This window comes from Nematostella vectensis, chromosome 10, assembly GCF_932526225.1.
Source record: "Nematostella vectensis chromosome 10, jaNemVect1.1, whole genome shotgun sequence".
NCBI classification, from domain to species: Eukaryota; Metazoa; Cnidaria; class Anthozoa; order Actiniaria; family Edwardsiidae; genus Nematostella; species Nematostella vectensis.
The window spans coordinates 15195287-15213938 of NC_064043.1; the positions used below are offsets into that span (position 1 = coordinate 15195287).

General features: G+C 45.5%; 1 protein-coding gene across 2 annotated transcripts; it reads left to right on the forward strand.

The window, feature by feature from the left end:
• The first annotated feature begins 290 nt into the window (after nucleotides 1-290).
• LOC5508700 (zinc metalloproteinase nas-13) lies at nucleotides 291-18623 on the forward strand. 2 transcript variants are annotated; one of them, XM_032377472.2, is made up of 10 exons: nucleotides 302-524; nucleotides 7883-8056; nucleotides 11391-11444; nucleotides 11627-11860; nucleotides 15373-15496; nucleotides 15830-15927; nucleotides 16308-16391; nucleotides 16479-16751; nucleotides 18002-18127; nucleotides 18368-18623. In XM_032377472.2, the coding sequence occupies exons 1-10, from the start codon at nucleotides 470-472 to the stop codon at nucleotides 18487-18489; spliced, it is 1344 nt and encodes a 447-aa protein (XP_032233363.2). In that variant the 5' UTR covers nucleotides 302-469; the 3' UTR covers nucleotides 18490-18623. The 2 variants fall into 2 exon arrangements, with proteins under 2 accessions (XP_001629274.3, XP_032233363.2); XM_001629224.3 differs by lacking the exon at nucleotides 18002-18127 and having other exon boundaries at nucleotides 291-524.
• The last annotated feature ends 29 nt before the right edge of the window (nucleotides 18624-18652 follow it).

The following is an 18652-nucleotide window of genomic DNA, read 5'->3' on the forward strand; positions in this document are numbered from 1 at the left end:
TGGTATGCGGAGTGAATAAGTGATTAGGTTTCTCTGGATGTTTGCCAGACTCCTACAGACCAAAAGTGGTTTAGGTAGACGTATGAAGTAAGAAATTCTGATTATTAGAATATAAAGGTAATATATCAACTTCAGTTTGTATCAGCTCTCTTTTCATTCGCCTTCGTCTTCCGGTGGAAAGACTTCTGGTAGAATTGCTTTATACCGGAAGTCCTTGGACAATCACCCTGGGGCTAGTAGATTCTTTCAGCGTTTCACGACGTCATATCCGCTTCTATCAGCAGTCTTGTGGTGCCTGGCCAATAGAAAAGTAATGAAACTCTACACTTGAATGCGGATTTATGACGATTGAAGAACCGGCCCTAGTGCAGCGGCCATATATACATGTATGAGTCCTCCTCCTTGACAGCCAAACTCGAATACGAAAACCAGACCTTCAAGACGAGCAAGCACCCTCAAGCAGTCTAGCATGGCACAGGTGCTTATCCTATCCGTGGTTCTGCTGCTTTTGAACATAAGCCCTGGTAAGTCAACCCCCACAGTCGTCTTTTTTCTAACAGAGTACCCTAATGCATCTACGACAAACGCTATATGTTTTTGAATGAAAGTTGAAAGACCCCAAGAATTGCGGGAATTATCCTCGGCAAACAAGCGGCTAGTGTTTCTCTGTATAAAAACTTTGTCAATCATTGCAAATCATCAGGCATTGTTATTCTGGATATTCCGGGAAGGTTAAGGTCCCTCGTTTGAGAGCTTGAGTGGAGGTGGCCGCGAGTGAGAGGTTACAAGTAGGCCCTGAAAAATAGCCTAAGAAGAGATCGAACGATTTGCATTCATCCCTGGTGCAAGAAACACTTTCTGATCAGTCAGTTTACTGCCCTGGTTTCGAGTAACCTTCCCTTGAACCACTACGCAGGCTAACTTTGTGATATTCTAGGATCAAACGTGTTGGCTTACTTGTAATGCGATACTGTTTTGAAAAAGTTGCAGATGTCATTGATACCTTATTCGAACTTGCTCTGTTGACTATAACTCCCGGTAACTCAAACCAAAAATCAGCTCCCCTTGGATTTGCGTCGTACATTTACTGAATTCTTTTCATCCCGTTACTCGAATCTTTGATACTTTGAACTCCCGCTAAATTTCGATTTATCCATACGTGTACGGAATCGGATAGCCTGGGTACCAGAGGCTCCGAACGTCGCTAGAGCCACTAGAGTCGCTTCGCTCAGTCGATGACGCCGCTTCGCAGCTCTAGCGAAGTTCGGAGCCTCTGGTACCCAGGGTAGGAATCGGATGAGTCCGCAAGCGCAAGTTGCGGATACGGTTAGCGTCCACACCAATACGACGCTTACGCAGGCTTATCCGCAACTTTTTGAATCCGCAAACCAAAATGGAACGATATAATTACGCTATGAAATGTAGTACTAACTCTGAAAGAAATATACCCTGGAAACCAGATGCTCCGAGAGTTTTCCGGGCGAGAACCCCCGCCCCCTAGCATATATTCAGCCTCGGAAAAAGAGGATATTCAGCCTCTGGAACCCAGGGAAAATGAAATAAAATACGGAGTAACTCCGGAATCGGATACGTGTGAACGATCGGTTACGATTCCATTACGCTACGTGTGGACAGAGACCATTTCGATTACGGAACGAAAAAGTTGCGATTCCATAGGCCAGTGGAACAGTGTGCTATAAATACACTTTGTGTATTGTGACAAATTTGATAATCCTGAAAGCGGCTCACGTTAATTTTATACGTAGAGGCTATATGCCCGACAAATAACCCAGCAAATTGTCGACCTAGTGAGTACAAAGTATTTTATATTTGTGTAGAAAGGACAACCAAATCTGAAATAAGCTTTGTTGTTGGTATTGAATATTTTCCGTTGTTTATGTACCTTGTAATTAGTAATTTTATTTCTGAAGGTCAGACATATGAAATGCTCCAAAGAAATTCGAGAGAAGCTTACGAGAGGTTTAATTATGTAGTATTTTTTTTAAAACTAAGAACACAAAACATATTCGATTGTGTGCATTTCAATGTAGCTTGCTTTTGTTGTTTTGTGCGCAAAGAATGTCATATGCACGTGCGTGACTGGACAAAGAAGCACAATGTAGACCTGGGTCGTAGTGCGCTGCACATGATGACAACATCACTACATTACTATAGCAACACCCCTATTTCCAAGAGAAGCAAGCGTGAAAAAGACCCCGATATTTTTTAGCGTACATCTCTGCGAGCTGTGCGTGGGGTAACCGGCAAAGACTAGCCTCCATCTTAGCCGTAAAGCTTGATGATGCCATACGGTATTTCACCGCATGTCTGAAAGTGTGGTCTATTTTTTTCCTCATTTTACTTGATCTGGACAAGTCTGATTCTTGGCCATGTCCCCGATTTTATTCATTGTTTACATTTACTATCAGTACTTTTTATGGCCTTATCTTTTTTTCAATTTTTTTATATCAATAATGATATTCAGAAAATACCCAGGACTTGTCCATGGCGCTGTGCCGTGCATGTTGTCTTGGCGTTTACATGGTAACACATGCCACAGGGTAACCATAATAAAAATGTAATCGCTTACGATCTTGAATTGATACATCACAGGTTCCCTGGTCTCAGGGTCTGTTGCCGGTTGCCATGTCTAAAGATTTTAGTCTAAGGGTGAATTATTATCCATCGGCTTTCCCAGTAACACAGTGGCTATATACCCAACAGTCGCTTTACCTTTAAAATAAAATAAAATTCAGTGTCACTTTGATAACGATTCTTAAGACCAGTGCGCTACGCTAGCCAGGAGGAGAAAGGGAAAACACTCTTATTTTTATAAAAACCTATTTTGATAAGAACCTTTTTTTATAAGAACGCCCGAATTTTTACCAATTTCTAAGAACATGCCGAGGCTCAAGTAGCAGCAAAAGAATTCCTCATTAGAGTGATGGTTCTAAGAAAAGAAGAACCAAATTTAATTGATTCGTTTTTAATACTTTATTGGTATTATAATGTTGTTATATACAATAACTTTAGTGTTTATTTTAGGATGCAATGTCACTAAAATTTAATAACATCATTTAACAATGTTATAAGTTCAGATCCTCACGATTATGCTTTCAATTCGTGGTTTAATTCAACTAATATTTCTCAAAATCTAAATTACAACTAACTCCGAGCTTCAACGAGGAACCAGCCCCTACGGGGGGTCCCAATCAAACATCAGGGGCCACAGGGAACCCAAGGAGGGCAATATACATATTACAACATCTCCCCCCTTTCAAAACTTCAATAAATGTTAAAAAAAAAAAAAAAATGTTCTTAACATTGTTCAATAAGTCTTTGTGGCTTCTTCACTTCACGACCAGCTCTTGTTCTGATGGGTGAATGTGCTTCTGTTTCTCTCTGATCTTCCTGTACTTTCAATGGACTTGGCGGTTCATTGATCTGTGCTTTCCTAGCGACCACTTGAGGTTGAGGACTCATGTATGTGGGAGCCACTGGCATCTTCGGATTCATGGGTGTGTCCTTCGGGACAGAAATGATGTGCCTTCGATTTCTTCGAAATACACGTCCTTTCTCATCTTCAACTACATATGACCTTGGCAGGACTTCTGCTTTACACCATTCTTTATCTTTGTTTACACGAACTCTAACTTTGTCCCCAACTTCCAAAGGGGGAAGGTCCCGGCTGTGTTGATCATAGCTCATCCGTGAACTTGCTTGTCGATGGGCTAATGCCTTTACCACTCTGTGAGGGTCTACTGGGTGAGGTACCAACAAACGTCGATGGGTAGGTAGTGTTGAACGTGTACGCCTACTCATGAGTAGTTGGGCAGGTGAGACACCTATGTCGTCAAAAGGTGTATTTCTGTACTTTAATAAACCTTCAAATGGGTCTTTATTCTCTGCTGCTGCTTTCTTAAAGATTCGCTTTGCAGTCTGGACAGCTCTTTCCGCAGCACCATTGGACTGGGGATACTCGGGTGAGCTGGTTACATGCTGGAATCCCCAAGCTTCTGCAAACTGCTTAAACTCATGGGTAGTACTGAAAATATTGCGGGTGTTACTGTATTGTGGGCCATTGTCGCTGATCACTTTGGCTGGAATGCCAAATCTTGCAAAGATTTGCTTCAAGGTGTTGACAACACACATGGCAGTGGACTGCCGAAGTAGTTCAACTTCAAAATACTTCGAATAGAAATCAACCACAATCAAATAGGAATGGCCAGCAAATTCAAAAAGGTCAGTTCCAACAACCTGCCACGGTTGACCTGGAAGGTCATGTGGATGTAGGGTTTCTCTCTGCTGTTGGTTGCGGAATGCATTACAAATCTGACATGAACGTACTCGGTCCTTAATATGGGCAGTCATGGAGGGCCAAAAGACATAGTCTCTTGCCAAACTCAGACTCTTACTCTCACCCATGTGTGCTCCATGTATATCTTCAAGTACTTCAGCTCTCATGGATCTTGGTACTACAATTCTATCAGATTTGAACAGCAAACCATCTTCAACACTAAGCTCTTCCTTGTAATTCCAGTATTCTCTTGCCAGTTCGTCAACCTGATCCTTGTCTTCTGGCCAACCCTCTAGGACATATTCCATTACTACTCTTGAGGTTTCATCCTTACTTGATGCATCTCTGAATTTCTTTAATGTGGAATTCTCAATTCCCAGATTTTCAATCAGATTGATTCCAATCACATCCTCTGGTTCACTTACTGGCGTAGTGTCAGTGAGTGGGGCTCTACTCAAACAATCAGAGATGATTTGTTTCTTGCCTGGGACATATCTCACATCCAAATCATACTTGGTTAGCTTCAGAAGCATTCTCTGCAATCGTGGTGGGCATTCATTTAGGGGCTTCCTAAAAATTGCCTCCAATGGTTTGTGATCAGTTTCTACAATCACTCTCCTGCCATATACATACGTGTGGAACTTGTCTGCTCCCCATAGTATAGCTAACAACTCTCTTTCAATGTTAGCATATCTCTGCTCACAAGACGACAAAGTCTTTGAACCAAAGGCAATCGGCTTACCCTCTTGGATGATGACTGCACCAAGGCCAGTGCTACTCGCATCTACATTCAGAATGGTCTGTTTGTGATTGTCAAAATAGGCCAACACTGGTGCATGGGTGATCACAGCTTTGAGCTTCTCGAATGCCTCTTGTTGAGGCTTCTCCCAGGTGAAAACTGCTACTTGCTGGGTCAGCTGGGAGATTGGGCCTTGCAGATCAGCTTTGTGTTCAATGAACTTGTCCAAGTAGTTGATTGTTCCTAAGAATCGCTGCACGCCATCTTTGTCTGATGGGGGTGGCATCTCACTAATTGCACGCACTTTCTCAGGATCTGGTTTCAAACCCTCGGATGTGAACACATGTCCGACATAGCTTACTTCTGGAACTCGAAGCTTGATCTTCTTTGGATTAAATTTCAGGCCCACCTCTCTGCTTCTTTCAAGTACTGCTATCATCTTCCTATCAACATCACTTATATCTTTTCCATGGATTAAAAAATCATCAACAATTATTTCAACTGCAACTCCAGCGAAGAGCCTGTCCATCTCTCGTTGGTATATCTCAGGAGCAGATGAAATTCCAAATGGCAGCCGTGTAAATCTATACCGTCCCCAAGGTGTGTTGAATGTCAGAAGTTTCGAGCTTTCCTCATCTACCTCCACCTGCCAGTATCCACTGCATGCATCCAGTGTGGTGAACATTGTAGCTCCAGAAAGGCGATTGGCAACTTGCTCAACAGTGACCATGGGGTAGTGTGGCCTCTTGAGGGCCTTATTCAGATCCCTGGGATCGATGCAGATACGGACACTGTCTTTAGATGGTGGGTTGGCTCTGTCCTTCTCTTTTCGTTTGTCAACAACCAACATTGAAGACACCCACGGTGTGTGCTCTTCTTCTTTAACGATAATCCCATCTTGTTCCATCTCTTGGAGTTTTTCTCTTGTCGGTTCAAGCAGGGATATGGGGATCTTCCTAGGGGGGTGGACTACTGCAGGCACTGATGGATCTATCTCTAGGTGTACCTTGTTTGGCAGTCTTCCCGGTTTGTTACTAAAACAATCTTGGTACTGGGATAGAACCGGATCTTCTACCAACAATTCTGCATTCGGCTTGTTGCCATTCCCTTGTGTGGTCTCCTCGGCCAGTCTTTCTGGTGTGTCTATCAGGTCAAGATTCATAAACTTGAGCACCTCTAAGTCTAGGCAGGCTTCACAACTCAACAGGGGTGTAAACTCTCCATGCACAACAAGGTACAGCAGATCTATTTTTCGGTTCTTGTACTGGGTTGGAAGGCGAACACATCCAACAGGATGAATTGCCTTGTCTGCGAGCCATCCTTTAAGAGGCTGATGAATCTTTCGTAGCGGTTGTGTGGTGATGGCCTTATATACATGATATGGCATCACATTGGCCTCTGCACCTGTATCAGCTTTGACTTTCACCTCTTTTTGTGCAATCTTAAGGGTAATCACGCTCTTCTTTGTGCTATTGGGGCTGGACACAGTCCCAAGTTCTACTGATCCAAAGTATAAGTGTGGATCACCCCCACGATCACCTTGGCCCATACTCCCAACCTGGTTTTCTTGCTCTACTGTGCTGACCGGTGTTTCTTTCTTACCCTTAAGAGGACACAACTTTGCAAAGTGTCCCTCTTGTTGGCAATTTCTACATTTCTTTCTTAAGGCAGGACAAATACTTGGTTTTGTGAAACGGTGCTGAAAACCACAAAACTTACAGGTAGGATTAGGTGCTCTCTCCTTTCCTTGAACTGGGTGTACACTCAATGGCTGCTGTGAACCAGTTGGTGAAGCAAACTTGAATTTCTGCAACTCAGCAGCTTCATAGGTTCTACAGTAATCATGGGCACTTTGGAGTGTCAAATCTGGCTTTTTCAACAACTCCCCTCTCAACTCATTCGAGAGCACCCCTCCCACGATACGATCTCTGATCAGTGAATCTCTGAGGGTCCCAAACTCACATGTCAACGATAAGCGTTTCAGCTCACTCACGAAATTGTCCATCCTCTCACCTTCTTTCTGGTTTCTTTGATTAAACACAAGGCGCTCATAGATGACGTTTCTTGCTCCCTGACAGTGTTCCTTGAACTTTCTACACACATCTTCATAAGATTCATTGCTTTCTCCTTCGTTGAAAACAAAATGACTATATTCTTCAATTGCATCTGCTCCAGCACAATTGAGTAGCAAGTTTACCTTTAACTTGTCAGGTTTCTCATCCTTTCCTTTCGCCACTAGGTAAATTTCGAACTGCATAATAAATTTCCTCCAATTTTCTGAGGCTTGGGCATCCAACACCAGTGGACCAGGAGTCCTGTGCGACTCTACTTCTGCCATAATTTCAATTCTTTTCTCGATATTCTTTACCTTGATTCTCGTTAAACTTTTACTTGACTTCTGACACCATGTTATAAGTTCAGATCCTCACGATTATGCTTTCAATTCGTGGTTTAATTCAACTAATATTTCTCAAAATCTAAATTACAACTAACTCCGAGCTTCAACGAGGAACCAGCCCCTACGGGGGGTCCCAATCAAACATCAGGGGCCACAGGGAACCCAAGGAGGGCAATATACATATTACAACAAACAACATTTCCAAAAATAAGATCGACTCTGCTTCAACCGCAAATTAGACTGTCTTACAAACAGGAAGGAGTGTGTGCACTATTCCGTCGGTATTATGCTTGTCGGGTTTTCTCTCAATTTGCTTGACGTATTTAACTCTGTATTTAACGCAAGCACTGTAAAACCTGTGAGCGAGTGTAAAAAATGATGTGTGTAAAACCTGCAGCGTTTTTCAGTGCTTGCGTTCAACATTGACCTAAAACTGCGTTTGTTTCAGCCCAAAGTTTGTGCGTTACTCGCCGCACTACGAGCTTTGGGTGCTGTGTATTTCCGTTCAAGTTTCAAGGAGAAGATCGCTACGAATGTGACACTTATGGTAACCACACGAGCCCCTGGTGCGCGACTTCAAGCGACTATGACAAGAACCCGCAGGCGTGGGGGGAGTGTGCAGGTGAGTGGAACCCACATGATGGGAGGGGAGGGTGCAGGTGAGTGGAACCCACATGATGGGAGGGGGGGTGTGCAGGTGAGTGGAACCCACATGATGGGAGGGGGGAGTGTGCAGGTGAGTGGAACCCACATGATGGGAGGGGGAGTGTGCAGGTGAGTGGAACCCACATGATGGGAAGGGGAGTGTGCAGGTGAGTGGAACCCACATGATGGGAGGGGGAGTGTGCAGGTGAGTGGAACCCACATGATGGGAGGGGGAGTGTGCAGGTGAGTGGAACCCCCATGATGGGAGGGGGAGTGTGCAGGTGAGTGGAACCCACATGATGGGAGGGGGGGTGTGCAGGTGAGTGGAACCCACATGATGGGAGGGGGAGTGTGCAGGTGAGTGGAACCCACATGATGGGAGGGGGAGTGTGCAGGTGAGTGGAACCCACATGATGGGAGGGGGAGTGTGCAGGTGAGTGGAACCCACATGATGGGAGGGTGTGCAGGTGAGTGGAACCCACATGATGGGAGAGGGTGTGTGCAGGTGAGTGGAACCCACATGATGGGAGGGGGGTGTGGAGGTGAGTGGAACCCCCATGATGGGATGGGGGGTGTGTGCAGGTGAGTGGAACCCACATGATGGGAGGGGGAGTGTGCAGGTGAGTGGAACCCCCATGATGGGAGGGGGAGTGTGCAGGTGAGTGGAATCCACATGATGGGAGGGGGGGTGTGCAGGTGAGTGGAACCCACATGATGGGAGGGGGAGTGTGCAGGTGAGTGGAACCCACATGATGGGAGGGGGAGTGTGCAGGTGAGTGGAACCCACATGATGGGAGGGGGAGTGTGCAGGTGAGTGGAACCCACATGATGGGAAGGGGAGTGTGCAGGTGAGTGGAACCCACATGATGGGAGGGGGAGTGTGCAGGTGAGTGGAACCCACATGATGGGAGGGGGAGTGTGCAGGTGAGTGGAACCCACATGATGGGAGGGTGTGCAGGTGAGTGGAACCCACATGATGGGAGAGGGTGTGTGCAGGTGAGTGGAACCCACATGATGGGAGGGGGGTGTGGAGGTGAGTGGAACCTCCATGATGGGATGGGGGGTGTGTGCAGGTGAGTGGAACCCACATGATGGGAGGGGGGTGCAGGTGAGTGGAACCCACATGATGGGATGGGGGGTGTGCAGGTGAGTGGAACCCACATGATGGGAGGGGGGTGTGCAGGTGAGTGGAACCCCCATGATGGGAGGGGGGTGTGCAGGTGAGTGGAACCCACATGATGGGAGGGTGTGCAGGTGAGTGGAACCCACATGATGGGAGGGGGGGGTGTGCAGGTGAGTGGACCCACATGATGGGAGGGGGGGGGTGCAGGTGAGTGGAACCCACATGATGGGAGGGGGGTATGCAGGTGAGTGGAACCCACATGATGGGAGGGGGAGTGTGCAGGTGAGTGGAACCCACATGATGGGAGGGGGAGTGTGCAGGTGAGTGGAACCCACATGATGGGAGGGAGGGTGTGCAGGTGAGTGGAACCCACATGATGGGAGGGGGGTGTGCAGGTGAGTGGAACCCACATGATGGGAGGGAGGGTGTGCAGGTGAGTGGAACCCACATGATGGGAGGGGAGTGTGCAGGTGAGTGGAACCCACATGATGGGAGGGGGGAGTGTGCAGGTGAGTGGAACCCACATGATGGGAGGGGGAGTGTGCAGGTGAGTGGAACCCACATGATGGGAGGGGGGTGCAGGTGAGTGGAACCCACATGATGGGAGGGGGGGTGCAGGTGAGTGGAACCCACATGATGGGAGGGGGGGGTGTGCAGGTGAGTGGAACCCACATGATGGGAGGGGGGGTGCAGGTGAGTGGAACCCACATGATGGGAGGGGGGGGTGTGCAGGTGAGTGGAACCCGCATGATGGGAGGGGGGTGCAGGTGAATGGAACCCACATGATGGGAGGGGGAGTGTGCAGGTGAGTGGAACCCACATGATGGGAGGGGGGGGGGGTGTGCAGGTGAGTGGAACCCGCATGATGGGAGGGGGTGTGCAGGTGAGTGGAACCCACATGATGGGAGGGGGGGTGTGCAGGTGAGTGGAACCCACATGATGGGAGGGGGAGTGTGCAGGTGAGTGGAACCCACATGATGGGAGGGGGGGGGGTGTGCAGGTGAGTGGAACCCACATGATGGGAGGGGGAGTGTGCAGGTGAGTGGAACCCACATGATGGGAGGGGGGGTGCAGGTGAGTGGAACCCACATGATGGGAGGGGGAGTGTGCAGGTGAGTGGAACCCACATGATGGGAGGGGGGGGGGGTGCAGGTGAGTGGAACCCACATGATGGGAGGGGGAGTGTGCAGGTGAGTGGAACCCGCATGATGGGAGGGGGGGTGCAGGTGAGTGGAACCCACTTGATGGGAGGGGGGGTGTGCAGGTGAGTGGACCCACATGATTGGAGGGGGGGGGTGCAGGTGAGTGGAACCCACATGATGGGAGGGGGAGTGTGCAGGTGAGTGGAACCCACATGATGGGAGGGGGGGGCTGTGCAGGTGAGTGGAACCCGCATGATGGGAGGGGGTGTGCAGGTGAGTGGAACCCACATGATGGGAGGGGGGGTTTGCAGGTAAGTGGAACCCACTTTATGGGAGGGGGAGTGTGCAGGTGAGTGGAACCCACATGATGGGAGGGGGGGTGTGCAGGTGAGTGGAACCCACATGATGGGAGGGGGGGTGTGTGCAGGTGAGTGGAACCCACATGATGGGAAGGGGGGTGTGCAGGTGAGTGGAACCCGCATGCTAGGAGGGGGTGTGCAGGTGAGTGGAACCCACATGATGGGAGGGGGGGTGTGCAGGTGAGTGGAACCCGCATGATGACAAGGAATATTTTCTGGTAAAATGCACAGAATACAAAAACCATAGAAGAGAACTATACAAATACATACCCTGCTATGGCATTTCTTAAAATAATAAAAATGAATCAAAACAAGCAAACTCAAAAACAAATAGCAGCATTCGTATGGGAGTGCAAGAATGAAAGAGACAATCATTTAAATTCAACCAGTACGGTGGCGTCATCTTTTTATCATTTCTCTTCTTTACTATTATATTATTTGGATGACAAATCAATGTACAGTAATAATATGCACACGTTTTCCAAATAAAACATGTCGAAACATGTCTATGTCTATGATGCTTGATTGCAGCTTCTCTTTGTCTTATCTTTTTAAATTCGAAACCATTACTATAATTACGTATTATTATGAAATTCATCCAATAAAGATATAAAATGATTAGTGTTTATTCGTTTAAAATATAACAGGATATATCTGATGTGTTTTATATCCCGTATCGTTTGACAGGTTCACAACCACGCGAAGTCTTTGATACTATTATGTACGCGAACAGGCGAAGATGTGAGTAGTGACCGGACCAGTATGATACTATAAATAATCAACATTACAAAAGTGTATTTTGCGGACTTGTCCTATCTTCTGGCCGACAGTCTCTTGCTATGAGGTTATGACCTATAAATCTCGTGCTTTAGAATTTACATTCCAAATAAGCGCTAACTTTCTTGCACTTTTGTGATTTGTAGTCTCAGATGGTGTCGAGCTGTTCCAAGGGGACATCGTCCTGACACCTGAGCTCAAGTCTGACGTGTACACATACATGCAATCACGGGGGGTGGCCACGCCCTGGGATAAGAACCCTCCTCCGCGCCGAGGAGGAGGACGGAGCAAGCGAGCAGTGATGCGATCCAATAGCATGAGATGGATGAGCAGCGATGGAAGAAGCGGAGAGGTGCCCTATGAAATCACTTACTCTAGCTGTGAGTATACTGCAGTCTTACTAAGTCACTTATTCTAGTTGTGAGGATAGTGCAGTCTTACTAAATCACTTACTCTAGTTGTGAGAACAGTGCAGTCTTACTAAATCACTTACTCTAGTTGTGAGTACAGTGCAGTCTTACTAAATCACTTACTCTAGCTGTGAGTACAGTGCAGTCTTACTAAATCACTTACTCTAGCTGTGAGTACAGTGCAATCTTACTAAATCACTTACTCTAGCTGTGAGGATAGTGCAGTCTTACTAAATCACTTACTCTAGCTGTGAGTACAGTGCAATCTTACTAAATCACTTACTCTAGCTGTGAGGATAGTGCAGTCTTACTAAATCACTTACTCTAGTTGGGGGTACAGTGCAGTCTTACTAAATCACTTACTCTAGTTGTGAGTACAGTGCAGTCTTACTAAATCACTTACTCTAGCTGTGAGTACAGTGCAGTCTTACTAAATCACTTACTCTAGTTGTGAGTACAGTGCAGTCTTACTAAATCACTTACTCTAGTTGGGGGTACAGTGCAGTCTTACTAAATCACTTACTCTAGTTGTGAGTACAGTGCAGTCTTACTAAATCACTTACTCTAGCTGTGAGTACAGTGCAGTCTTACTAAATCACTTACTCTAGTTGTGAGTACAGTGCAGTCTTACTAAATCACTTACTCTAGTTGTGAGTACAGTGCAGTCTTACTAAATCACTTACTCTAGCTGTGAGTACAGTGCAGTCTTACTAAATCACTTACTCTAGTTGTGAGTACAGTGCAGTCTTACTAAATCACTTACTCTAGTTGGGGGTACAGTGCAGTCTTACTAAATCACTTACTCTAGTTGTGAGTACAGTGCAGTCTTACTAAATCACTTACTCTAGCTGTGAGTACAGTGCAGTCTTACTAAATCACTTACTCTAGTTGTGAGTACAGTGAAGTCTTACTAAATCACTTACTCTAGTTGGGGGTACAGTGCAGTCTTACTAAATCACTTACTCTAGTTGTGAGTACAGTGCAGTCTTACTAAATCACTTACTCTAGCTGTGAGGAGAGTGCAATCTTACTAAATCACTTACTCTAGTTGTGAGTACAGTGCAATCTTACTAAATCACTTACTCTAGCTGTGAGTACAGTGCAGTCTTACTAAATCACTTACTCTAGTTGTGAGTACAGTGCAGTCTTACTAAATCACTTACTCTAGCTGTGAGGATAGTGCAGTCTTACTAAATCACTTACTCTAGCTGTGAGTACAGTGCAATCTTACTAAATCACTTACTCTAGCTGTGAGGATAGTGCAGTCTTACTAAATCACTTACTCTAGTTGTGAGTACAGTGCAGTCTTACTAAATCACTTACTCTAGTTGGGGGTACAGTGCAGTCTTACTAAATCACTTACTCTAGCTGTGAGTACAGTGCAGTCTTACTAAATCACTAACTCTAGCTGTGAGGATAGTGCAGTCTTACTAAATCACTTACTCTAGCTGTGAGTACAGTGCAATCTTACTAAATCACTTACTCTAGCTGTCAGGATAGTGCAGTCTTACTAAATCACTTACTCTAGTTGTGAGTACAGTGCAGTCTTACTAAATCACTTACTCTAGTTGTGAGTACAGTGCAGTCTTACTAAATCACTTACTCTAGTTGTGAGTACAGTGCAGTCTTACTAAATCACTTACTCTAGTTGGGGGTATACTGCAGTCTTACTAAATCACTTACTCTAGTTGTGAGTACAGTGCAGTCTTACTAAATCACTTACTCTAGTTGGGGGTATACTGCAGTCTTACTAAATCACTTACTCTAGTTGTGAGGATACTGCAGTCTTACTAAATCACTTACTCTAGTTGTGAGAACAGTGCAGTCTTACTAAATCACTTACTCTAGTTGTGAGGATAGTGCAGTCTTACTAAATCACTTACTCTAGTTGTGAGTACAGTGCAGTCTTACTAAATCACTTACTCTAGTTGGGAGTACAGTGCAGTCTTACTAAATCATTTACTCTAGCTGTGAGTATACTGCAGTCTTACTAAATCACTTACTCTAGTTGTGAGTACAGTGCAGTCTTACTAAACCACTTACTCTAGCTGTGAGTACAGTGCACTCTTACTAAATCACTTACTCTAGCTGTGAGGATAGTGCAGTCTTACTAAATCACTTACTCTAGTTGGGGGTACAGTGCAGTCTTACTAAATCACTTACTCTAGCTGTGAGTACAGTGAAGTCTTACTAAATCACTTACTCTAGTTGGGGGTACAGTGCAGTCTTACTAAATCACTTACTCTAGTTGGGGGTACAGTGCAGTCTTACTAAATCACTTACTCTAGTTGTGAGTACAGTGCAGTCTTACTAAATCACTTACTCTAGTTGTGAGTACAGTGCAGTCTTACTAAATCACTTACTCTAGTTGTGAGTACAGTGCAGTCTTACTAAATCACTTACTCTAGTTGTGAGTACAGTGCAGTCTTACTAAATCACTTACTCTATTTCGGGGTACAGTGCAGTCTTACTAAATCACTTACTCTAGTTGGGGGTACAGTGCAGTCTTACTAAATCACTTACTCTATTTCGGGGTACAGTGCAGTCTTACTAAATCACTTACTCTAGTTGTGAGTACAGTGCAGTCTTACTAAATCACTTACTCTATTTCGGGGTACAGTGCAGTCTTACTAAATCACTTACTCTAGTTGTGAGTACAGTGCAGTCTTACTAAATCACTTACTCTATTTCGGGGTATAGTGCAGTCTTACTAAATCACTTACTCTATTTCGGGGTACAGTGCAGTCTTACTAAATCACTTACTCTAGTTGTGAGTACAGTGCAGTCTTACTAAATCACTTACTCTATTTCGGGGTATAGTGCAGTCTTACTAAATCACTTACTCTATTTCGGGGTACAGTGCAGTCTTACTAAATCACTTACTCTATTTCGGGGTACAGTGCAGTCTTACTAAATCACTTACTCTAGCTGTGAGTACAGTGCAGTCTTACTAAATCACTTACTCTAGCTGTGAGTACAGTGCAGTCTTACTAAATCACTTACTCTAGTTGGGGGTACAGTGCAGTCTTACTAAATCACTTACTCTAGCTGTGAGTACAGTGCAGTCTTACTAAATCACTTACTCTAGTTGTGAGTACAGTGCAGTCTTACTAAATCACTTACTCTATTTTGGGGTACAGTGCAGTCTTACTAAATCACTTACTCTAGTTGTGAGTACAGTGCAGTCTTACTAAATCACTTACTCTATTTCGGGGTACAGTGCAGTCTTACTAAATCACTTACTCTATTTCGGGGTACAGTGCAGTCTTACTAAATCACTTACTCTTGTTGGGGGTATAGTGGAGTCATATTAAAAATCAGTAGCTCTAGTCGGTGTCAGTATAAACGGATAAGTATGAAATATTTTTATGCAATAATATGACTTATTTATCAGGTCATTTTTCAAAACTGTCATTGCATGCACTGTTTTTTTAATTGTCTAACAAAGAAAGTGACATTATCACGCGTTCGGCTCCTTGTAGATAGCGACAGGGCCGTTATTCTTCGCGCGATGAGGCACTGGCAGGAAAAAGTGCCGTGTCTCAAGTTCGTAAGCAGAAGAAGTGCGCCGGGCAAGAAGTACCTATCATTTTTCGCTGGGGGCGGGTGAGTACCACGTGACCAGGTATCCAACAACAAATCTCGGGCAAGGAAGATACCATCAGAAGTCTTGATTCGGAACTTTGTGTCACTTCTAGCCTTATTTTTGGTATCGATCCTATTCTCGACCCCCACGTTATTTCACTCGCTCACTCACCTACCCACTCACCCACCCACTAACTCACTCACTCACTCACTCACACACTCACTCACTCACTCACTCACTCACTCACTCACTCACTCACTCACTATCTCACTCACTATCTCACTCACTCACTCACTCACTCACTCACTCACTCACTCACTCACTCACTCAATGACAATGACTTGTCTTGTCAGATGTTACTCGATGGTCGGTCGCCAGAGGGGGAGCGGACGACAGCAAATATCCATCGGCAGTGGGTGCGGGACCTTGGGTGTGGTTGCTCATGAAATAGGTTAGTAAAACCGCTTTGCTTATCCGACTAAAGAGTGGTGTGTATTCCAGGAAAAGTGATTCAGTGTTCTTTCTTATTAGAAGAGTGGTGTGTATTCCAGGAAAAGTGATTCAGTGTTCTTTCTTATTAGAAGAGTGGTGCGTATTCCAGGAAAAGTGATACACTGTTCTTTCTTATTAGAAGAGTGGTGTGTTTTCCAGGAAAAGTGATTCACTGTTCTTTCTTATTAGAAGAGTGGTGCGTTTTCCAGGAAAAGTGATACACTGTTCTTTCTTATTAGAAGAGTGGTGTGTTTTCCAGGAAAAGTGATTCACTGTTCTTTCTAATTAGAAGAGTGGTGCGTTTTCCAGGAAAAGTGATTCACTGTTTTTTCTCACCAGGCCACGCTTTGGGTTTCTGGCATGAGCAGTCCCGCCCGGATCGTGATCGTTATGTCCGAATTAACTGGAGTAACATCCAGTCAGGTAAAAATGAATGCCCTTTGGATTACAACACACACACACACAAATAAAACGCCGAATATATCTCAAGTAAAAATCTATTTTCTATAGGAATGGCTTTCAATTTCCAGAAGTACGACACGGGGAAGATAAACAGTCGCCAAGTCAGCTATGATTATTCATCCTTAATGCACTATGGCCCCACCGCCTTCGCTAATCGGAGAGGTTTACGCACAATTGAGAGAACCGACGGCAAGGCTAGCCTTGGTCAGCGGTACGGACTAAGTGCTAAAGACGTCCTGCAAGCGAACCGTTTATACTGCGGTAGTACCCCGCCTCAACCTACCCCTCCACCACCACGCCCTCCAACCCCGCCCCCTCCTGGTAAGACTTCTGTCGGACATTTGTATCTGTCTGTCTACATCTCGTGTCTGTTTGTCCGTCTGTGTCTGACACGTCTTCTGTCTGTTTGTCCGACTGTGTCTGACACGCCTTTTGTCTGTTTGTCTGTCTGTGTCTGACTTGTCGTGTGTCTATTTTTCTTTCTGTGTCTGTCTTATGGGCTTTTCTTAACTTTGTCTTGTGTCTGTCCGTCTGCCTTGTCTGTATTTGCCTGAGTGAGTCTTTCTGTCTTACGGGCCGCTTGTCATGACCTTGCCTTGTGTCTGTCTGACTTGAGTCTTTCTGTCTTACGGGCCGCTTGCCATGACCTTGCCTTGTGTCTGTCTGACTTGACTTGAGTCTTTCTGTCTTACGGGCCGCTTGTCATGACCTTGCCTTGTGTCTGTCTGACTTGACTTTAGTCTTTCTGTGTTATGGGCCGCTTGTCATGACCTTGCCTTGTGTCTGTCTGTCTGACTTGAGTCTTTCTGTCTTACGGGCCGCTTGTCATGACCTTGCCTTGTGTCTGTCTGACTTGTCTTGTTTCTTTCTGTCTTACGGGCCGCTTGTCATGACCTTGCCTTGTGTCTGTCTGACTTGAGTCTTTTTGTCTTACGGGCCGCTTGTCATGACCTTGTCTTGTGTCTGTCTGACTTGAGTCTTTTTGTCTTACGGGCCGCTAGTCATGACCTTGCCTTGTGTCTGTCTGACTAGTCTTTTTGTCTTACGGGCCGCTTGTCATGACCTTGCCTTGTGTCTGTCTGACTTGAGTCTTTCTGTCTTACGGGCCGCTTGTCATGACCTTGCCTTGTGTCTGTCTGACTTGTCTTGAGTCTGTCTGTCTGACTTGAGTCTTTCTGTCTTACGGGCCGCTCGTCATGACCTTGCCTTGTGTCTGTCTGACTTGAGTCTTTCTGTCTTACGGGCCGCTTGTCATGACCTTGTCTTGTGTCTGTCTGACTTGTCTTTCTGTCTTACTTGTTGCTTGTCATGACCTTGCCTTGTGTCTGTCTGACTTGAGTCTTTCTGTCTTACGGGCCGCTTGTCATGACCTTGCCTTGTGTCTGTCTGACATGACTTGAGTCTTTTTGTCTTACGGGCCGCTTGTCATGACCTTGCCTTGTGTCTGTCTGACTTGTCTTGAGTCTCTCTGTCTTACGGGCCGCTTGTCATGACCTTGCCTTGTGTCTGTCTGACTTGTCTTGAGTCTTTCTGTCTTACGGGCCGCTTGTCATGACCTTGCGTCCGTTCAGGATGTCGCTACTCTGATACTCACCGCTGGTGTCCATACTGGAAGAAGCGAGGGTTCTGCTCACCTTCAAGTCCGTACAACGCCTACATGAGCAGCAACTGCCAAAGGAGCTGCAAGTGTGCTGAGAGTAAGTGATTGTAATCGTCGTGATAGGCTCATTGACGATTATTATCATTTTTATTCTATTGTATTTCTAAGTGTGTACTGTCTGCAACCATATCACCATACCATCAAACTACTTCATTATTTTATTCAATGGATGCCATCCCTTGACTTTCTTGATGGATAATTGGAATTTTTCTCTTAATTAGATTTTTCCAAAACTTGTTACCTAAACATTTACTGATTTCCCCATGTATTTATCAAGGCGAGTGCAAGGACGAGTTCCGTGTGTGCGGGTCCTGGGCCCGACTCGGCCACTGCAACAGCCCAAGGTTTGGTACTTATGTCAAGGTGTACTGCAAAGAGAGCTGCAGGGCATGCTACTGAACAGCGGAGAACTACCATTGGAACACGCGCAACCAGCCATCCGAAGAAGCCTCGATTCTTGTTCTGAATGATTTAGTTTCATTGTTTTTTATGAAGTTCGGTGATTTTTAAAGAAAATAAAGAAACTTTTTCAATTTTGTTGTGAAAGTCCCCTCTAACGCCC